General features: G+C 41.9%; 1 protein-coding gene across 1 annotated transcript in view; it reads right to left on the reverse strand.

Annotated features, from left to right (window-relative positions):
• The window catches only part of GALC (galactosylceramidase), a 41,588-nt gene extending 20,947 nt beyond the window's left edge, over nucleotides 1-20,641 (reverse strand). The window contains exons 1-8 of the mRNA XM_090271272.1: nucleotides 20,447-20,641; nucleotides 11,810-11,878; nucleotides 11,482-11,545; nucleotides 10,219-10,332; nucleotides 8,208-8,347; nucleotides 6,388-6,426; nucleotides 4,744-4,874; nucleotides 2,405-2,560 (exon numbers count right to left, since the gene is read on the reverse strand). Of these exons, the coding sequence (XP_090127398.1) occupies nucleotides 2,405-2,560; nucleotides 4,744-4,874; nucleotides 6,388-6,426; nucleotides 8,208-8,347; nucleotides 10,219-10,332; nucleotides 11,482-11,545; nucleotides 11,810-11,878; nucleotides 20,447-20,641 (908 nt within the window). The remainder of the gene's footprint in view (nucleotides 1-2,404; nucleotides 2,561-4,743; nucleotides 4,875-6,387; nucleotides 6,427-8,207; nucleotides 8,348-10,218; nucleotides 10,333-11,481; nucleotides 11,546-11,809; nucleotides 11,879-20,446) is intronic.
• Between the last annotated feature and the right edge of the window lie 3,048 nt (nucleotides 20,642-23,689).

The raw sequence follows: 23,689 nt of genomic DNA on the forward strand, positions 1-23,689 counted from the left end.
TAGTCAAACACAAATAAAGGCTTTATCCACACCTACTTAGTCAGCCTTCTTGAGGCCCCAGTTTCATGATGTAATTTTATGCAGTTCCGAGTGACTGCAAAGTTTTAAAATTGAGACTGACTGCCTGGGTTCGAATCATGGTTCTGCCACTCAACCTCTCTGGACCTCGGTTTCCTCGGTTTCCTCACCCGTAAAATGCAGAAAAGAACTGTAGCGAGTTCAGGTGATTGCTGTGCAAATTAAATGCACTGATGCATATGAAGAGTACAGAACAAGGTCTGGGCTGTAGCACTGCCATGATTCTGCTTCATCTACACGGACTAACGGGGCCAGCTTTCTGCTCTGTATTCTGGTCCATTCTTTCAGAGGTCCACAGCAGGTGCTGGCCCCTGGTTCTCAGGGAACTCCAAGGGCAAAAGGGAAGCTCTGGCCCCTGGACCCTGCTACTGCTGGACTCCTCGGAGCTACTTAAAAAAATAAAAACACAGAGCTTACCCACAGGATTTTATTTTTCTTATCAAGTCCTCATCCATAATAAAATGACAGACTGACATTCTTAGAAAATCAAACCCTTCTCATTCTGTCAACACAAAGTAGAAATAATAGCCCCAGTTTTCAAGAAGCCTTACTACCTGTGAAAATTTTAAGAGCTCTCATGATTCTCCCCATGGATTGCAAGATGCATGGTATCTTCTCTGGCCAGTACTAGAAATATAAATTAAACTATCTGATGAGCACTTTGTAATATATACAGATGCCTTGAAAACCTATAGACCTCTGACCCCAGGCACTGATTCCACACACCCTGAGGAACTTATCATAGATGTCTACAAAGATATCTGTATACAACTGATCATTTCAGTGCGTACTGGGTTGTTAACTAAAATAGAGACAACATCCATTCCTGGGAAGAGAATACTCAGTGACGTATAATATATTTTCTACATCAGTTTCCCAAATTTGCGTGCATCAGAATCACCTGGGCACTGACTAGCCCACCAGAGTCCCAGGAGCCTTCCCTGGAGACTCAGGCTCAGCAGGTCTGGGCAGTTGCCAAGGAATCAGTACAAGCAAGTGTCTAGGTGCTTCTTGAGACAAGGCAAATCTGGGATATTCTGCCTTATGTAAAAGAACACATATAAACATTAACAGTGATGAAGTCGAAGTATAATTAAATATGAGAAAAAGTTCATAATGCCTTGTTAAGTGAAAAGCAGCTTAGTTACTGAACATTATATAGTATGGTGTCCATTCTGTATTAAAAATTTGCATATATAATATAAATGAGAAGACTTATAGCAAAACTTTTAAGAACAGTTACTTCTAGATCGTAAAAATACAAGTGATTTTGTTTCCTGCTTTGTACTGATATGCAGTTACTAAAGTCTCTGCAATGAGCAGGCACGACTCCTAATACCAGCTACGTTATTAGAACCACAGGCTCCATAATAAGCATCTTTTCTTCCAAAAAGAAAAAAAAATAACAAAGAAGCTGTCAGAATAATATGTCAGCTCACATCAACATCACAAAAGTATGTATTGACTTGCTTTTGTTCTATTTATTTTTGTTTTAGGAAGCTATGTTGAATCTAATTACAATTAAAGCTTCTCAAAGCATTTAAGAGATGCTTCCCTGAGAAATAAAAAAAAAAGAGCTGTGTTCTCTCTTCAGAGCCTCTGTTTTGGGAATAGACAGTTACACAAAGTAAGTGAAGCGACAAGGAATCAATAAGGTGGATTGTGAAGTGGATAGTCCCTAAGACAACTTGCTTAGTCTTTTCAAAAGGTCGCTGTCATAAAAAATAAGGAAGGAAGAAAACTCTTCCAGACTAAAAGAGATTTTAGGGTCATAACATCTAAATGCAATACTTGGTGCTTGATTGGCTCTTACTTTAAAAAAAACTATGAATGACATTTTTGGAGACAATTAGGAAAACTTTAATATAGACTGGGTATTAGAAATATTTTTTAAGTGTTCTTATGCAGTTATGGATCAAAATGATATTGTGATCATGTAGGAAAATATCCTTATTTTTGAAGCCACATGCTAAAATATTTAGGAGTAAAGTGTCATGACATCTGAAATTTTACTTTATAAATATATGTAAATATATTTTAACACATTATATATGTTAAAAATCATAGAAGTGTGCAAATTTTACTATGTATAAATTATATCTCAATAGTTCTGAATTTATTTAATACAGACTATATTCAAACATAGAAAAATAATAGATGTAACCTAGGTATAGATATAGGTATAAATGAAGCTAATATAAGGCAAAATGTTTACAGTCATTGAATCTAGGTTGTGAGAATATGGAAATCCATTGCCTATTTTTCTTTTTTCTGTGTTTTAGAAAATTTTCAAGGTAAAAACCTTTAAAAGTTGTTAATAACTTACGAAGTCATGTAGCCATTGATATAATTCTGATTCAATATGCGACCCCAGCAGCCGGCGCCCACATCATTATTCAAAGTGCTAAAATCTTCAGAAGACCAAAGCTTCTTCTTAGTCAACATTGCGTCCTTTACCGTATGGGTCCCAGGATAATGAGCTCTAGGAAAGAACGCGTGGGAGGAAATGGGAAAAGGTCAAAACGTGGCACTTAAATCCACCTGTTGAGTAAATACAAATATATTTCTTCTCCAACGTGTTCTATTTTAAAACAACAGACAGTTTCCGGTGGATGTCAGACTGATTGTAAGCATCTGCTCCTCATCCTGATGTCTCAAGCTGCACTTAAAGATGAGATAAACCTATAACCACACACAAAACGGGAAGGAAGATGAATGGGAGAAGCTTGTTTCTGGAAACGATAAAATGTATGGAAGCGTGCTGACAGATGGAGGTAGCAGAGCAAGGCCACAGCCTAGAACCCTCCACGAGATAAATCAGGTGGAGACAGGATTCAGACTTACCAGGGAAGTAAGAGTTTGGGACCCTAGGAAGGAAGGAGTAAGAGGGAAGCAGAAAATAAGACTAATGAGTCTGTCTGTTATATAAAGCAGTACTTCCTCCCTGGCACCTACCCCTAGTAGACAAAGACAGCTTGGCATTTACTCCCAAACAATAACAAAAAAAAAAAAAAAAAAAACAACAAAAACACACATAGAGATCTTTCTTGAGGAAACTACCTTGGGAAAACTACAAGTTTTAGTCCCAGAGCAGTGGTGGCTCTCACTGGGTGACGTTGCCTGACAGAGGAGGCAGGTTTTGCGCCTGTCTCTGGGGAGGGCATCTGGGCTGTAGAGACCTGAGACGCTGCTAAACATCCTCAAGGCACAGGGCAGGTCCTCCCCAACAAAGAATTACCCAGTAAAACATCAAAACTGCACAGGCTGAGAAACACTGCCCCAGAGAAACGAACACTTCCCTTATCCTAGCATTTGAAAGGAGTCAGTAGAAGTATAAATGCCTATTTATTATTCCAAGAGTAAAATACGGCCATAATGATGATTGTGGAAACTACTGATGATTGAATATAAAACAATTAAGAAATTTCAAATGTAAACTAGGAAACAGACTGACAGTTAATACAATAATAGGAGAGCCCACTGGCTGAATATAAGATGATAGATGTTAACTAAACCTATTGTGGTAATTATCTCACAATATATGTAAATCAAACCACCGTGCTGTAGAGCTTAGACAATGACGTCTCAATCAAACTGGAAAATATAAAATAAATAGGACAGGAAAAGTAAATACTGCTGAAACACAGTGATGGCTGAAAGGCAGTTTGAACTAAGTAGAAGGGTCAAAGCCATACTGCTAAGGAGTCATGACAAATGTCATGGTCAGTGATCACATCCGAAGGCTGTAAGTGTTCGTGACAGAACACCCAACCACAGGAAGTCTGAAAGGAACTAATTTCACAACATGGCCTTTTCTAACTTCTAAATTTTAAATACTCTTCTGCCCCTTAATCTAAACAAAGCCATCTTTTATTATTGCAAACATTAACACAATATTTTTAAATTACCAATACCTTTCATGGTCATAGAAAAATCCCAAATTCATACATTTCAAAGGAATGAAATATCAGTTATACAGGCTTTAGTTAAGCAAACACCCCTGGCTGGTTTGGCTCAGTGGATTGAGCGTCGGCCTGCGAGCTAAGTGTCGCTGGTTCGATCTTCCAGTCAGGGCACATCAGAGAAGGAAAACTCTGACTCCAAAAAACCTCCGCTGCCTTGCGGCATACCTCTTCAGGGGAAAGGCTAAGGGAGTAAACCCCGACAGAAAATCCGGAGCCGGAGTCCCTAAGGCGGTTTGACGTTGTAGTCAACACCGGCAACTCCTGCGGCGCACCTGAAGCCAAGCTGTATTGACTCCGTCTTTCCCTTGGACCCTTCAGCTGCGAAGAGAGGGGGGGTCTGCTGCTTGGGCAACAGCAGACCCTCCATATCACCCTGCCCAGGCTCTGTAGCTTCAGCTTCACTGGAGAGGACACTCCAGCGTCATCGCAAGATGTCGATTCAACATGGGAGGAGACAGATACCGTGTCACTCCCGAGTCGGACTGCACAGCCATTCTCGGCGGTGCAGATAGACTCTTAAGAAGCTACACCATCGTCTCTCGAGACGGACGGCTGCCGACGACGACGGAGTTAAGCAAACACAAGAAAGCTACTTTCTGAACATGTAATCAAATGGGGAGGAAAACACAAAAAGAAAGGCGCAGTCAATAGTCCGAGCAAGCAACCAGAAATGTAGTTTTCAAAGTAAAACATTCCTTACCCTATTACATCAATCACCTTCAAGAGCTCGGAGTCCAGCAGCATAGAAGCAGAAATGGGCTCCCAGAGGTTATCACTCGCGATGATTTTCACATGCTGGAGACCGTGGTAGTTCAGCATTCTTCTTAAAACCTTTTGGAGAGAGAAACAGAACACAAGAAAGGCTACAGTGAGTTTCCAGCTGTTGAATTACAACCAAGGTAGTTCTAGTATCTTCAAATCAGCATCCTGGACCATAGGGTCAAAATTATTTCTCAGTTGGAACATGCTTCCTGTGGAAAAAAAAAGCATTATCATCAAGATAACCTACTTCATGGAACTGTAAAAAGAGAATAAACAAATCCAAGAGGTTAAAATGTTTTAGAGGAAATTTCTCTCTATCTTCAAATTATGTTTAACCATAAAAACTTTGGGTGGGAGGGTGGAAAGTTAAATTTAAAAAAAAAATCATAATAATACTACCCAGAAATAATCACTGTTACTTTGGAATGTACTCTTTCAAGGAAATTTTTCTTACAAAGACAAAATAAAGTTGGAGTCATATTAAACATTCCGTTTGGTAAAATGCTTTAAACTATAATTTTGAGTATTTTCCGGTGTCTTTAAATATCTGCCATTACTGATAATTACTTCTCAATATTTTGAACCATGAAGGAATAAGAAATACTCCATTGTTGCGCTCAAGTCTTTCACATGTATAGACAGGACAGGCAATAAAAATCTACCTTTATCTCCCCAAGAAAACTAAAAGTAACAAGCTAAATTCTAACAGGAAATGCATCAGCAAAGCATAGAGTGCCTACCCTGGTACTCAGTAGTGTCCAGAGATTCACATACCCCTTCCATCCACCACCCTCAGGCCCTAAATGGGATTCTCCAAACACAATTTAAAAACTGCATCACTGAAAACCCAAGGAAATCTTCAACAGAATGTAAATAGCAAAAGTAAAACAAACAATAGCCTTGTCATTTTTATATAAATCACTTGTTTGTATTACATTAATTTCTACTCTTAAAAAAAATTCATAACCATTTCCAGGGGCCATCTGACTATACTATATAGTCATATATATATTCATAAAGCTTATATATTCATAAAGCTTATATATTCATAAACCTGAACAGCCACGTTCATCTGCCATTACTGAACTCTTTAAATAGACATTTGAATGAACAGGATACAGATTCCAATAAAATGTTGCTACAAAATGGCAATTAAACACTAAAAGTTTTTATATCGTGAGATCTTTTACTGCAGGTAAACTAGAGGTCAAGAGAAAAGAAATAGTCTAAATTGTTTAAAATAGCAGTTTTTCAAATCAAACCAGGTAAATTAAATTGGAATGCAATGGAATTAGAACAGACTCGTAAATACACACACACACACACGCACACATACACACACATACACACATACACATATTAAAAATATATATAAAATAAAATGTGGGGCTTATAGAAAATTACATTTGCTTTAATTAGAAATATAAATATTATTAAGATTTTGCTTAAATTTTGTGTCACAACTAGCAAAACAAATAACTATGCTATAAACAAATACAGTTTTTACTACTAATTCCCATGGACCATAAAGGGATTATTCATGAATAATGTAAAGATTAAAAGATTTTTAAGTTATACAGACCTTGATATAATTGACGTTAAATGACCTCTCATTCCAAATCTGCAAAATAAAAAGTCAAAAAGTCTGAACTAGAAGTTTTTAAGTGTCAGAAAATAGACATCATTAAATGCCATTTCTCTCGTCATCTTTCATATCACCTGAAAAGCCATTTTTCTTACCTTACGCAATGACCTGCTATAGAATGTATTGATATTTATAAAACAACATAACTTTTAAAATTAAAATACTCTTTTTGAAAAGGCAACATAACTTTTAAAATTAAAATACTATTTTTAAAAAACTTAAAATATTCCCAGGGTATTTTCAAAAATTGTTTATTCCAGAGATTTCTAAAAATGGAACATTCTATCTTTCAACAGATATTGACAAGCTGACGTGTGCCAGAAACTTCGCAGGCACTGGAGACAGAGCAGACAGAGGGACTGCTGTGACAATTCCTAGAAGGTTCCTACAGGCACACCTAAAAGCCAAGTATTCCTAAGTACTCCACAAGGAGCAATTTTTTAGCACACACAGAGAATCACAGTGACTGCTACATCACACAAGTGAACTTTTAATAAGAACAAAAGGAACAAACGCAAGTCTCCTGGGTTTAGGATCACAAGGCCTGAGAATTTAGGGTTGAAAGAGAACCCCCATGACTTTTCATTTTGCAGCTCAGAACCATTAATAACAGAGATGGGCCTAGAGTCCAGGTGCTCCAGGCATACAGGAAAAAGGTTCTTATCAAAGAAGCTCCTCACCACAGCATGTAATTATCAAGAGTCTAAAAAAGATGTCAACCACCCATTATTCACCAGAAAGAGCTTCTAAGTGTGACTTTACCATAATAGAATACTATTAGACTCAAACTTACATTTAGTCTCCCTATGGGTTAAAAACACCTTAAGGTTTTATAAAATGCAAACTAATTTCCAGTTACAATTTGGAGAAGGAGAGTAAGAACTCAGCCTCTGGTCCTACGCTATATATCATCCCATGATTCTGCAGTTCAGCTGCTCCAGGATCCACTCCTCTCACTGAACTCTTCAAGAGCTATTATTTCTGGGGTGCCTGGAACATAATAGTCACAGTGCCTGCAACACAGTAGGAACCAAATAATCACTTGATTGCGTGAAAACTTTTAAAGTCAGATTTGACATAGAGCATATTAATAAACAAAAGTGTATGGAGACCCACTGTATGTGTGGTACAGTTATAAGGCTCTGTAGGGCACTGTGTGGTCATTAATCATTAAATAACAAGGGTAGGCAGATTTCGGCCAGCCTGCCAAATCTGGCACGCCATCTGTATTTTTATAGCCTGAGAGCTACAAATGTTTTTTTCAGTTTTAAATGGCTGCATTTTAAATGGTTACATAATACCCTTAACAATACCTTTTGACCTACAAAACCTAAAATATTTACTCTCTGGTCCTTTAAGGAAGTTTGCCAACCCCTGGTTTAGAACAACAGAAGACTCATAGAGCAAAATGAAATTAACCATTAAACAGTAGAGTAAACATAGTATTGTTATAAGAGCTAGAGAAACTTGGGAAAGCTTTCAAAAAGGAGAATTTGCGCTTGGATGACACCAAAAACAAACATTAAAAAAACAGTTCAAAAACGGTAAACAACTTAGTACATTTTTCAAAAGTGTAAAGAATATGGATGGGCAAAGAGGAGGAATTAAAGGGTTTCATGTAGTTAACTTATGTTATTATCAGACACCACTAGAATGAATCAGTCTCATGCCACAAAATGGTTAGTCAACAAAGTGCCACTTTAAAAAACTACAAATAAATGTTCCAAAGTTAAGCATGTCTTAAATATATTACTCACCCCAATATAATCAATATCCAAATCATGATGACGCTTGGCGCCCACAATCCAGGTCACGACGTAGTAGGCAGTCAGCGGCAGATTTACGTAAGGCCAGTTAAAGCCTTTTCCCAGCCATCCGGGGAAGGACCACGGCAGCCCTGCAGAGAGGCAGAGTGGGGATACCAGTGCGGGCGCTTGTGAGAGCAAAGCAAAGAAACCAGACCGAACACAGGCAAAGTGAAAGGCCAATGCAGACCTGGTGAGAGGGAAGATTCTACGCTATGCACAAACTCTCAAAATCCCTTCAACACTCTAATTTCTCACTGATCCCTGGAGTCAGATTCCATAACTCCAAATGCTCTTTCAAGAAAAAGAAATAAAAACAAGCAACAAAAACACTTCTCCCAAAGATACTTACCAATACAGAGAAAACGTGCAATTTAACTTAAAATCCCTGCCACCTGCTATAAAGGATGTTCAATGTCCAATTTCTGTTCTCCAAAGTCAAATCAGAGAGTTCTGAAAGGCTTATGCTTAACTACTCTTATAAGGTAAGTATAATAATACAAATTCACTACTAAGGCTACTTAACATATAAAGTAGGCAATGAAATTTAGCAAAACTAGTTTGTCCTTATATCAATATAAATGCCAATGATTCAATAGGAAAAATAAATACACCCTTATTAAATGATGTATATTAAATAATTCACATTATTCCAATACCTTAATATTATTTTAAGTGAAAAATGAGACTAGTAGAGAAACACTAATTTCAATTCTAAATCCTAATTCTGTTACTAATATAGTAAAATAAATTCAACAGTTAAGTACCTTGTTTTTATGTTACCAACCTACTTCGCAACTAAAAAAATTCAAAATCAAAACGACAAAATGTTTATTTTTCTAAACTCAGGATAAATGTCTAAGTGTATTTACATAAGAAATGTAAGATTAAAATAATGGAACATTTTAAAACAATGAAATGCCAAACACATTCTGAAGGTCCACCACACGAAAGTCTTTGTTCAAAAAGGGTCCCGCAGGCTAGATTTTCTATATTTAAATGAGAACTGACATTGAAGGCAACCCGAAGGGCAAGTAAGCACCGAAGTTCAATGGTGCTCTTTACTGCTCCAAACATCTCTGGAATCTCTTACAGAAGTCCATTTACAAAGAACACACTGACTCCTCATTATTTGATTTAGGAAAACTTATACTTGTCCTTTGATGTAATTGTTGAAATCTCATTAAATGCACTGGACTTAGTCGAACTCGGCAAGCCTGTTTGAAAAAGTCAAATGCATCTCAAATGGTGAAAGTATGCCGCCCCTGTGTGTGTCTGAAGGATCTTACAAGTTGATGGACACCGCTCCAGGAGGACTGTGACATGAATCTCGTCCCATCTGAGAACCATCCAATGACCCCGTCACTAGAACCTGAGCACCACAGGGCAGGGGTTGGGGGCTGCATCACCAGGTATCCCACATCAGTGAGATTCAAAACAAACAAAAAATCTTTTGTACGTACCACTTCTAGAAATGGGGTCTACTATTCTATGCAATACACAATTTTGCAAATAGTTGGAATATACTTCTGCAGGCAATGTACCATTTTATAAATGGCATTGCTTTTGATAAATTTTGATGAGAAATTTTGTTGAAGAAAGTAGTTTAGCACACACATACACACAAAAACCTCTAGAATGAAATAGTTTCTAAATCTAATTTTGCCATTTACTAATTATCTGGTCTTAAGTCAATGGCATAACCTCTCTTAAGCCTCTACTGTTCTTCTGCAAAATGGGAAGAATAATGCCTTACTCCAGAATGATTGCAAAGATCAGAGATTATACATAAGGGCAAAAAAAAGGATCATGCCTGGCACATGCTTTGCTACTGGCAGCATATTGGTAGTAATAATAACATTACTAGTAACTTCAGTATGAATAAAGCCTCCACATACATGACTCAGAATTTTAAAGGTAAAGGAAAACAGACTTCGAAAGTATGGCAGACCTCATTTCTTACCCATGAGTGTGATATTAGGGTTCCGCTTCTTAGCTTCCTTCATTAACCACCACTCGTATCCTCGGAAATAATTCTCATCTAACATGTAGTGCATGTGGGAGGGCTCAGTGCCATCTGAAAGGGAGACAGCAAAGAGAAAGGAAGCAGTTCCGCCATCAGTGCGTTGTGGGGCCACTCATGTGGCACACATGCACACGTCAGAGGGAATGTTCCAGTCCCAATCCTGAGGTGGGGCAGAGAAGAAAAATCTTATATAACCACTGGATGGATGATCAAAGCGCATCATTACATCTCTTTTCATTATCCTAAGCATCGTAAGCATCTTTCATTTCTATTATAAGCAGTGTTAAGTGGCGTTACCTCATATAATTGTAAATTCCTAGAACTATATTCTGCTGGGCTTTTGGTCTCTCTGGGGTTCTCAAATCCCACGTCCAATTTTAAATTCATATCCCCTCCACATCCAGCTTCTCAACCCTGGATGTGAATCCCTGGGCTCCTAAGACCCAATTCTCACACTCCATTCCTTTCAACATAAATTAAACACTAACATCACCACATAGATGTATCTGTTTGACAAAAATTAATTCCAACTCACTTAACAAGAACATGAGTGCATAAATAGGCTAGAGTTCACTATAATAGATCTGACCTATAAATAATAAGCTATATAATATAATTGAGAGAATTAAATTCCTTTTTCTTTCCTTTTTCTTCTTCCTGGAAACTATGGCCCAGAAATTTTTAATGGACTACATATACTACACAAAGCCAATCTTCAAAGTCATTAAAGATTAAAGATTTGGTGGTTAAAAATAATTTTGTTCTGGAAAGAAAAAAAGAGCTATGTATCTGAACTACTGATTACTTATATTTTTGCTACCTATTTTTTAAAACTAATAACACCTTACATGGTTTATATAATAATAAAAGCTTTTTTAACTTTTTAATACAATTCCAAACTGTCCCTATATTCTGTCTAGTGAATATAGCTTTGAGAAAACTGTGGATTTGTCTATTAACGATTACTTCAACTAAGTAAACAATCAAAAGTCCAAATGTTTTTAATGGGGAAAAAAAATGCATGTTTTGATACAATTTTTTTAAAAACTAGAGTGAAAAAAGAACATTAAGAAACAATTTATGATGCAATGATCAATATCAAAAATGTAGGTATTATTTATAGTCTGAAATCACAGTCCATAAGTTTAATCGTTGGGACAACAGGGGGGTGGGGGGGGATCCCATTTCCCAAACTCCTACCTGTCGTCTGCCCATCACCACCTATTTCGACTTTTAGAATATGCAAAGAGGCACCGAAGTCTGGCTGGAGAAAGAGGGAACAACAGTATTAACCTGTGACTCATTGTACAATGGACAAAACACTTCAAAACAATTACTAATTGCTGCCTTTGATTTTACAGATGGGAAAACCAAATCCAAACTTCAGATAAATAGCAATTTATCCCAAAAGTAATTTGCCATTTTTTTTAAAAACTAGAATTGTGAAGATGATAAAAAATAATGGGTAAAATTCACCATAGTTTCTAAAATATCACAAGTACCATTAAACAATTATTTTTTTTATTACCTTAAAGAGATAATCCAATATTTGAGAACGATAGGGCTCTGGGTAATTTACTAAAAGTCGGGAGGTTGCCTAAAAAAATTAAAAAAAGTTTCAGAAGTATGAATAAAGTAAATCCATTCATGAACACTTTTGCATACTGCTTTATGCACTCCTGCCATATTTAGCCAATTCTTAGGCAAAGCTGAGCTGTGTAAAGTCATTTCCCAGGTGTTTTGGGGGGTTTTTTTGGTTTGTGTTTTTTTGCCTGAATCTGTTTCGCCCCTCACTGGGCAAATGGGGCTATTGTTTGTCCAATAGCTAAAGCACAGGTTCCAAGCAACAAGCAAGTTGTCTTCTATTGAGATGGGGGCTGGCTGGGAGGTAAAGGTTGTTAAGACTATTGATGAACCTCATGCTTACAAATGTATCTTGAGGCCTGGGCTCAGACGGGTTACTATAAGAAATGAATCTTTGGTTCTCTATCTCAAGACCCTTTGTCAACTATGGTATCTGGGGGCCAGGATGGGAAGGATGACTCTCAGGTAATTTCACTCTCAACATCTTGCAGGAAATTATGACAAGCAGCGATGCTGAAAGGAACCACTACCCTCTCTTCCTTATTAGAGATTTGTAAGAGCTGTTATTGTTAAGAATGACCACACGATGATCCCCAGACCAAGCTGTACTAAGAAAACCTCGCGCCAGACTGGGATCAGAATGCACGGAAAGACAGAGGTGGGAAGTGCAGGGCCCAACACCTGACCACACCTGAACCATGGCCGATGACTGCGTGAGCAAGGAAATCACAAAACCAGTAATTGAGCAACAACATATCCCAAGGGGAAGAAGGGAAATAGGTCTGATCATGAAACACTGGCACACCCCTAGGCTTGGAAGCCAGACGAACCCTAGGTTGAAGCCACTGACACCTGCCGGGCATATGACAAGGGCGAGATGCTTGGCTTTCATGGGACTCAACATTGTGTTGTACCCTCTCGTGTGCGCTCCCTCTGACACTTGGGTGGTGCCCGTCTCTATCTCCCTCACACCTAGCACCTCCCCAGCCTGTACCCAGCCACCTCAAGCTCAACACATCCCCAGCCAAACACAGCCACTTTTTCCTAATCTGCTCCTTCTCCTGCATTTGCTACCGCAGGGAAGAACAACGATCTGCCTTAACCCTAAACTTAGGGTCACCCTTTCACCACACTTCTCATCCATCTTCAGTCAACAAGGCCTCCTTACTATCTCAAGAAACCCATCCCTTTCCTTCTACCCAACTGCCTCCATCTAGGATTCTCAATTATGAGAGTAGCCTAAATGGTCTCAGAGTCCCCCGTCTGCCCCGCTATGCTCCATTCCCCACACTACATGGCAGATTAATTTACCCAAACACAAATCTAATCATGAAACTACTCAGTGTGAACTTTCAGGATAAAGTTCAAATTGCTCTATTTTATATCCAGATCCCTTAATTGGATCCTAACCCTGACACTTTATCGCTTGGCACTCTCACATCTTCTATGTAGATCAGGGGACCCCAACCCCTGGGTCACGGATGGGCAGGAATCAGGCCACACAACAGGAGGTGAGTCTGAATGTAATGCGCTTGAATCATCCTAAAACCATCCCCCCCAACCCCAGTCCTGGAAAAACTGTCTTCCACGAAACCAGTTCCTAGTGCCAAAAAGGCTGGGGACCGCTGATCTAGATAATAATCAAATCGAACAGCCTTCTTCTCTTTCTTCTTTCTGGAATGCATTCCACATCCTCGTTTGGCCACTTCCAATTCATCCTTCAGCCTTTGGTTCAAACCCCTTTAAGGAAGGATACCTACCGCCACTCCCCTCCTCCCGCTTCTCCCCTCTTGGTTTGAAGTAGGTGCCTCTCCTGTGGACTTCCCTGTCACCAGGCCCATTTCTCTACCATGAATAAGTCTTTGAACCTTGTGTCCTAATCACTGCTTTACTCTTTTCCCTTTTAAAATTCCCAGAGGACAGGATTATGTCTTATTTAAGCTCATATCCCATTTACTGTCTTATTAAATAAACATTTATTTAGTATCTTTTACAGTATCGTTTGTTGCACGGGGACAGGTCATCCAATTGCATCCTGATTCCATCATTGACAAGCTGTGTGACCAAAGGCAAGTTATTGTCAAGTGGGTTATCTGCCTCCTTCAGCTGTTCCAAAACTAAAATAAGATGCATGCAAAGGACTTAGCACACAGTAAGCTCTCAAGACATGACAGGCATTATGTATACAAAGTGTTTCTAATAAGACAGTCACTGTATTGAAATAGCTTACAGACCAGCAAAGGCTCAAATATTTAAGCAGGCACTAAGTGAATTGGCCCTTGGCTGGTTTGGCTCAGTGGATTGAGCGTTGGCCTGCGAGCTAAGTGTTGCTGGTTCGATCTTCCAGTCAGGGCACATCAGAGAAGGAAAACTCTGACTCCAAAAAACCTCCGCTGCCTTGCAGCATACCTCTTCAGGGGAAAGGCTAAGGGAGTAAACCCCGACAGAAAATCCGGAGCCGGAGTCCCTAAGGCGGTTTGACGTTGTAGTCAACACCGGCAACTCCTGCGGCGCACCTGAAGCCAAGCTGTATTGACTCCGTCTTTCCCTTGGACCCTTCAGCTGAGAAGAGAGGGGGGGTCTGCTGCATGGGCAACAGCAGACCCTCCATATCACCCTGCCCAGGCTCTGTAGCTTCAGCTTCACTGGAGAGGACACTCCAGCGTCATCGCAAGATGTGGATTCAACACGGGAGGAGACAGATACCGTGTCACTCCCGAGTCGGACTGCACAGCCATTCTCGGCGGTGCAGATAGACTCTTAAGAAGCTACACCATCGTCTCTCGAGACGGACGGCTGCCGACGACGACGACGACGATGCCGACTAAGTGAATGGACGGTTATATAAAGCATCCAAACCTATCTTTTACCTAATGTAAACAATGCTTCCTGCCCTGCATTATGCCCTTGGAATGGTGTGTTTTGCTGTTTTGGGAGGGCTATTTAGCCCTCTCCGCACTCCTGTACTTAACACCGCAAGTGCCAACTTTAAGCAAACACACTACATTATGATGCTATTGCAGGCCCACAGTCACACCTATTGCAAAAGGATCAGCCAATGAGAATAGTCGGTTAAGGGTAGTATAGCCAGATGTGGAAATCCCCATCAAGCAATAACAAGCTATCAAATTACTAACCCCATCCTCTGAAGGAGGGAGGCCTGGAGCTCTTTCCAGCCAGCACAGGAGGAAGCCTTAGCACAGTAGCTGGCATATAATAAGCTCTCAGAAAGAGCAGGCATTGTATACTCAAATTGGAACATCTGTTTCACTTAAGAGTCCTTGGGATAACTTCCTCCTTTCCTAACCTATGAAATAGGATTGTATTAACTAAAATTAGTCATGTACCTGACACCATCACAGGTACTGCACATATTTCCTCATAACGTTCCTACCAGGCAGGTATCACTGTGTCCCCAGGAAAGAAACTGAGACACAGAGAGGTTAGGTAACCTTCCCAAGGCTCCACAGTGAGTGGCAGGGCCCAGAACAGACCCCCGGCAACTGGCTCTTAAGTCTACATTTTAACTACTACACCACACTGCCTTCCCTTATCGGATATGAAGAGTAAACAAGAACATTCCAAACACTGTCACGACCTGTGCTAGGTACCAGGGACTCCAAAAAGAAATTGAAAAATGATGTGCAAATAACGTGTTGCAACTATTTTCACTTAATCCGTATTTGAGCTTCTAAGATGAATAATGCCCTACACACAGGGACACTATCAAAACAGACAAGATCCGCCTACCCTGGGTTATGAAACAATTCTTCTCATTGCAATAATTTTAAACCAAGTTAAACATAACCAAAGACTGCCATTTTCAGCAAGTTTAAACACTTGATTTAATATCACAAATACTTACACCGTGTAGGCCTACCTTTGGGAGCCCATCTGCATCACCACCCCCTGAAAAGGGACACAACCCTTACACTGAACTGACCTACTCTCGGGACTAAGAGACTGGTTTGAGGAGATATGGGGCAATCTACCAACTCAGGACAGGTTCAAACCTACTTACACTTGATGGCCCAAAATGTTAAAACATTTCACAACATCACCAAAACCAGTGAACAGATTCCTAGGGCCCCTAGATCACTGGCCTGGTTTGGTGGCAGGACCCTTCAAGCATGGGACGAATGACTATGGACTGGATTTCAAACCATTACCTGTATAATTATTATAGGAGTGCTACTATAATCCTATTTAGATGCGTGCTTTTTAGGTTGCAATGGGCCCTACCCGTGACTTTTAGCATATTAGGTTAGTTACCCAGGCAGTTAATATCTTCATCATTGACTGATGCCTCAGCAACAAGAATGAATCACATAGCAAGCCTGATAGTTGGTTTCTTCTTTTTTTGTGATGCAAGTGCCTGACTTAAGCTTTGATTACAGTGGCACCACTTCAAAGAAGCATGTATTTCAAAGATGGCTATCTCAGATAAACACACTGCCAGCCACACAACTAGATAAAAAGCCAGGTTGGGATGGGGCTTTTAAGTTTAAATTCACCCACAGAGGGAGTCTGCAAAACACTAGGCCCCCACCTTCAACCCAATAAAAGCAGGCACCCCAGGCCCATCCCCCCTCTCTCTCCTTTCCTCACCTGCAAACTCAAGTGGTCTCAAGTGTTCAATGAGATACGGGGCAGTCGACTTCCGTTTTCCAGGACTTGTGAGTAATAAACCTTCCCTCCCCCTCACCAAGTTTCCTGATGGTTAAAGCTGAGTGCACTGCAATCGCAGTAAGAACCAGTCCTGCCACTACACTGGTTATCTGTAGGCTGAGACCAGCGTAAAACATCCGCCCAGCAAGTTAGCTCTGAATTGCATTTGAGGATGCAAATTCCACCTGCCTCAACCCAAAGAACAACCCATTCAAGAGTTCAGCATTCATATTTTCAAATAAAATTAGCTTTAGCTGTGATCTGGGGTACAAAAAAAAAAAAAAATCCCTCTCACTCACGTGTGCGCCACCATAAACCCTACGGGCCTAAGGGTTACCAAGAATAAAACAAAGACAACAGTTACAACTAGCATGGGACAAAAATCAAGTAAATTTAGTTTGAAGCCAAGAACAACCATGCTACTGAAGCACATTCTCCCGGGCGGAGGCCAGCTGACAGCTGAGGAAAAGGTCGCTGTGCCCACACAATTCTGCACGAAGCTGGAGTGGCCCCCCTGTCTCCCTCGCGTAAATAACGCTACCTCGTCCCAGCCAAAAGAGGACTTAGGAGACAGGCCAATTAAATGTAACTGGTGTCCTGGATGGGGTCCTGGAACAGAAAAAAGAACATCTGGTAACAACTAAGGCAATATGAAGGGAAATACAAACTCTCATTAATGTTATCAACGTTGTACGTGACAAATGCACCATCCTAAAGTGGGGAGCTGGTAACAGGAAAAACTGCTGCAGGGTACATGAGAATTCTGTGTTGGCTTGCCAACTTTTCTGTATACCTGGAACAGTTCTAAAATTAAGTCTATTTTAAAAAATTCATCCCTTACTCGAGAGATCCCTGAATCAGAAAAAAAAAGAAAATGTCACTCAATACTTTGTATGATGAGACTTCCGGCCAAGATGGAGGCTTAGACGGACACGCTAGGTCTCCCTCCACAACTATAGTGGAATACAACTACTTCAAAACAAAGGATAACTAGAAATTCCAGAAAATAAAGCTACACGGAAGCCCAACATATGAAGTTATAAACCAGCGGTGCCATTTGGGCAGGTAAGAGTTAAAGAAGGCAAAGCTGCTTGCGGAGCGGCGGGGCGGGGCGGCGAAAAATCCTGGAGGCATTCAAGCCTCTGGCGTGCGCGACTCCAATCAAGCCCCTGGCCTGCGCGACTCCTGCGCGACTCCGGCTCTGGGGAGCAGCCGCAGCATCGCCTTGAACAGTGAGGCCCAGGGGGGCGGGAGGACGGATCCCGGTCACCTAGCTGAATAACTGTGTGAATCCATCTTGGACCCCCGCCCCCACAGAAAGCACCACAGGGCTGCGAAATAGGTCGCGCGCCTGCCTGTCGCTGATTTGTGACGCGTACGCAGGCACTGCCCCCTGCTCCCGACAGCCAGCCCAGGAAAACAAAACGCATCTGTCAAAATGAGGCAGGCAACTTTAGAAATACCGGTAACACAACTCACCAGACAGCAGATAGAGAACCTGACAGATGAACAGATAAGAAACCTGTCAGAGGCTCAGTTCTGGGCCATTGTTATCAGGTGGCTTACAGAATTCACAAAAGAGCAGGAAAAAGATATGAAAGAAGCGAAAAACTTTCATAACGAAAGGAACAAAAACACATATGAGACAGATGGTGAGGAATCCAGAGTCCATTTCAACAAACTGGAATATGGAGAAGAAACTAGCAGTCAACCAATGCAGCGAGAGGAAATGGGAAGCAACAATGAGAGGATCAGAAACCTCTGGGACAGCTATAAAAGGCCCAACATAAGAATCATTGGTTTGCCAGAGAATGAGGAAGATGAACTAGAACTTGAAAAATTGAGTGAAAATATAATAAAGGAGAACTTCCCAGACTTGGGGAAGGGAATAGACTTGCAGGTCCAAGAAGCAAGGAGAGTTCCCAAGAGACTGGACCCAGGGAGAACCACTCCAAGACACATTATAATCAAAATGTCAAAAATTAAAGATAAAGAGAGAATCTTAAAAGCAGCAAGAGAGAAGAAAAGAATTATGTACAAAGGGGTCCCAATTAGACTATCAGCTGACTTCTCAAGGGAAACCCTACAGACAAGAAGGAACTGGCAAGAAATATTCAAAGTAATGAAAATCCAAAACCTACAACCACGAATACTCTATCCAGCGAAATTGTCATTCAGAATAGAAGGACAGAGAAAGTGTTTCCAGGACAAAATAAAACTGAAAGAGTTCATTAGATCCAAACCACTGTTATATGAGAAGTTAAAGGGACTGGTTTAAAAAACAGAAGCTAGGGAGATGAAACAAAGGCAAACGAAACAGGCAACGAGAGTGGAAAAGGAACTGTGGGTAAGGGAAATATAGTGGGGGGAGGTCAACAGGGAGGGGGAGTGGGGAGAGGGAGGGAGATGATATAGGAATTGGAGATCATGGTAGGAGGGAATGGAATAGACGGAGAGAGGTTGGGAGGAACTGTAAGCACAACTAATGGACATAATCTAAAAGGGGGGGACAACTGGAGGGAGGGGGCCACCGGGTGGAGGGGAGCAGAGGGAAGGGAAAGTGGCACAAATGTAATATTTTAATCAATAAAACACATTAAATCTTAAAAAAAAAAAAAAAAAATAAAAATAAAAATAAAAAAAAAAAAAAAAAAAAAAAAAAAAAAAAATACTTTGTATGAGAATCAAATGGTGTGTTTGCTAAAATGCAGATTCTTAGGCCCCGCTCCAGACTATAATCCGAACGGGGGCTGGAGGGTGGCCAGGATCTGCAGTTCAACAAGCACCCCAGGTGATTCTTAGGCACCCTAATGGTGGCTGGCCCCTGTCTTTGCCGTTGAACGAATGTTTCCCCCTCCTCACGCACAAAAATGATCTACAGAGGTACTGAAACTTTTAGTGGGCAAGTCACCCCCAGTGGGCCTTGCCCATCCGTAGGCAACACAGCCCCCCAGCAATAAACAATCCTAGACTATAGTTGATACTAGTATAGCCTGCCATTAAAAAAAAAAAAAAACATATAGTTCCAGGCCTCTTGCCTTACTAAAGAGACCTTGAGGCGCCTGTCCTGCCTCCAGGAAAAACCTATTGAGACTTAAAAGATACAGAAAACACAGAGAACAGAATGATGGTTGCCACAGCAGCCGGGTGTTGCGGAGCAGGGTAAACAAGGATGATAGGATTAAGACACACTAATTGATAGCTGCAAAAGAGCCTTGGGATGTAAGGTAAAGCAGAGGGAATATAGCCAACACCATTGTCATAGCTCTGTATGGTGCCGGGTGGGCACCTGAATGATCGGAGGGAACACTTTGTAACCTATATGAATATCTACCCGCTGAAACTAATACAAAACAGTGATGAATGCAAATTGCAATAGAAAAACAAAATAAAATCTTTTTAACCCTTCTGCACTGGCCCCGCTGAAGGTGCCCAGGTGCGCCCTGTACTAACGGTCCAGCGCTCCGCTCCTGACTCCGCGACCCACCTCCCTGAGAGGGAAAAGGTACAGCCGAAGAATCTCCCCGGGGCATCTCTTCGCCGGAGAGAGGCTCCCCGGCCCCCGAGGTTTCTGCAACGCCCCTCCCGCAGCGCCCCCTCCATGGAGAACACCAGTGCCCAGGGGGAAATTTCAGGCCCCAGCCTTGTCACCGTCCACACCTGTCACCCTGTGGACCTCGGGATGCTTCTCTGTTAAACCTACGTCTATCGGTTCATCCTAAACTAGCAAGTGGGCTTCCCAGCCCCGCAGCGGGCGCGCACGTACCGCCGAACCAGGGGCGCCCGCCCGGAGCGGGGCCACGAGGCGGGATTTCTGGGGCGGGACGGGGACAGGACCGGACGAGACGGGGGCGGACCCCCGCGCCCCCCGCGCCCCCCGCGCCCCCCGCGCACCCCACCCCCCTCCACTCACGCCGCCGCCGCTGACGGCGCCGATGCCATCGAACTCCCGGCCCAGCCCGTCGGAGTCGTCGAGCACGTACGCGCCGCCGGGCGCCAGCAGCGCGCACAGCAGCAAAGGGACGGCGGTCCCGCCCGCCGAACCCGCGGCGGCCGTCATGACTTTCACCCGCCGTTGCCGGGAAGCCTGGAGTAGGCTCTCAGCCATTGTGTGGGTCACATGACTCGGGCGCCCAGGGAGGCGGGTCCGGCCGCCGCCATGATGGAAAAGGGCGAGAGGCCGCTGACGCCGCCGCCGCCATCTTGGGTGCGGGCAGCAGGTAGCCGCTGGTGCCGCGGTGCCGCCGTGTGAGGGCAGCGCGAGCCTTTTGCGGCCGCGCCCTTGTCGGGGTCTGGCACATGCCTTCACGTGTGCTCATTTCGCTGCTTCTCCGCCCCCCTCCCCTCGTTAGAGCGCTTTAGCGAAAGGGACGTGGATGTCCAAGGCCTGACAAGCCAACTAGGTAGGGAAGGCCCCACCGTGTCCTCCACCATCAATTTCAGGGCGCATTTACCACGTGCTGGTCGGTGTCAGTGCCAGAAAGTGGCCTGAGCACGGGCTTGCAGCCCCTAACCCGGCGCCAGTTCAGCCGGCACCTGGGTCGAGCCAGGTAGCTTTCTGAACCTGTTTGCTCTCATGTAAGATGAACTGGGAAAAGCAGGTGCGTGGGGACATGATTAAATACAAGGTAACTGGCGCTCGGTCAGTTTTAGCTGCACGTGTTACGCGCTTGGAAACCGTTAGGGGACAAGGCTCTCCATTCTGGCAACTACGTATATTTAGCTTTTAGATTCGTAAACGACCTTCCACTGCCAGTTGAAATGGTTCCAGGCAGATAACCCTAAATTGGGTAGGGAAGTCGTGAGTTGTCCTGGGATTTACGCCACATCCAGCATTGTTCTGAGGTTTCTGATTTCCTGGGGAGTGGAGCAAACTGAAGAGTCTGCGGGGCTGCAGAGAGACCAGCGGTACTTGCTCTGTCTTCTTCCATTACTGTAGGTCGAATCCGTTCCCAAGGACAGTGCCAGCCGTGTGTGTTGTCCCGACATAATTATAAACTTACCATCCTTAGGTGATACGTTATGTGGTCCCCTATATTTGGACCACCTCCTTTCTTCTATTTCTTGTTTTCTCGGTGCCACACATATCTGAACTCTCTGCCTTCCCTACTGCCCCCATGCTGTGATACAAGGCAGTAACTATCCAACGTCCATAGATTTATCTTCCCAGGACCCACTCCATCCATCTGTTCTAACACAGTATGTTAAGCATGAGCTGGAGCACCAGTAGATGAAAAGCCAAGGATGATAAATCAAGCGAATGCTAAGTTTCCGACCAACCCTGGGATTTTATTTTTATAATATGCTTATAGCATATGTATAATGATGTCGCTAGATGGGAAGTACCATGGTGATAATAGAGGAAGATACCATGTACATGAAATTAAGAAGTGGAAACTGTCCCCAGCGTTAGTGAACCTACAGAGCATCCTTGCACCTTGTGCTTGGAAGGCACGCCACAAGTGTTCGTGCAGTGTGTAAAATCTGAAGGGAAAATAAAACATTTAACAGAAAAAGTACCCTTGCCTCCAGGACAAATCACCAACTCCTATTAGTTCATACACCAAAGTCATTCTTTACTAGAGAAAATATCTCTTGTTTCGGGTTTATATTCGGTGCTCAGGAAACCATTAGACAATGAAATTTCTAATGAAAAAGCAGGAAATACAAGCTGAAAAAGAAATCCTTGGGCTGCTAGCCACATAGCACTCAGCTTTGCTCAAGATGTGAGAAAAACGGAAATGGCAGTTATACAAGTGATCACGTGTGGGCCTTTTCTCATGATTTGGTGGTTGGCTTCCAGCAGACAAAGAAATCAAAGAGAGCGAGAGAGGAGGATGTCGTGGCATTTTTCTGACCTTTCTCCAAAATAGCACACCCCCGCTTCTGCTTTGTTCTATTCACTAGGACCGAGGCACTAAGTCTAGCCCACACTCAAAGCAAGGGAAATTGGGCTTCACCTTTTGAAAGAAAACGTGTCAAAGAATTTGTGAACATATTTTACAATCACCACGCATACCCATGATGCATTTTAGCAAACCACTTACATGATGTAGCATTAAACATTGCGGTAACTAATATTGAACTTATTGAAAGAAATGGGTATTATAAAATACTATAAAGAGTTACTAAATTACTGTGCATTTGCAACGATATTTTAGCACCCTCTTTAAAAGCACGTAATAAAGACTACCATTATTTTTTACCAAATGTTAGGTATTCCTATCACTCTTGGATTTTCATGAAAATCTCTGCTCTGTTCATTCCCTGGGTTTTGATGTTCCCACAGTTCTGGGTAACAGAACCTTCCCCAGACACCTGATGCCACAGAAACCCACGCCAGTCACGCCGGCTCCAGATCATCCCTCCTGTCGGTTCCCTCTCACTCTGCCCCAGCTCACTCACTTTTGGCCAAGCATCTGTATTTCTCCTCTGTCCTATCCTTTGGATTAAACCACCATAAATATCAGTGTATGCCTTGGTTTAACCTGAATTCATGAAGCACTTTTTAGATCTTAAATCTTAAACTATCAGCTGGCTATCCCCACCAGACGCAAACTTGATAGAACAGACACTTTCACAAGAACTTATACTTATTATCCCGACCTCAAAAATTAAGCTAATCAGCAGTCTGCACACCCACAACACATCAGAGGAAGCTATTGGGAGTTAATAGGCTTCTTAACATTTGGTTGTTATTTTAATAAGTGGGAATAATAAAAACATTAAAGATATTTATATAATTTATGGACCTCAAGAAATAAATATTATATTTTCTACAAAGGTGTTTAGGACATTAAAGAGTGTAGTCTTTAGTTTGATAACATATCTCCATTTTAACTATTACTATGTTTAAGCACGTTCTAACTTAACCTTGAAGTCAAAGACATTTACAAGTCTGAAATGAGAGGCTGTATTAGATCATTAAAAAAAAAAAAAGTAGAGCCAGATGAACTGATGGTATAATGATGCATAAGGGAATTTAATGACTGATAAAAGGATAACAGGGTTCAAGTACCCAAAACAGACAAGAACTTGAACACAAGCTGTTTCCTCCCACCTCCCTTTTCAGAGGTTCTGTTCTCCCCCAACCCTCACCGTCTCTCACCCAGGCACCCACCCTGTACGCCAGTCATTCTCAAACTTGGGGGCATCA

The sequence above is a fragment of the Furipterus horrens genome, unplaced genomic scaffold, assembly GCF_987537825.1.
Source record: "Furipterus horrens unplaced genomic scaffold, mFurHor1.1.pri manual_scaffold_3, whole genome shotgun sequence".
Lineage (NCBI taxonomy): Eukaryota > Metazoa > Chordata > Mammalia > Chiroptera > Furipteridae > Furipterus > Furipterus horrens.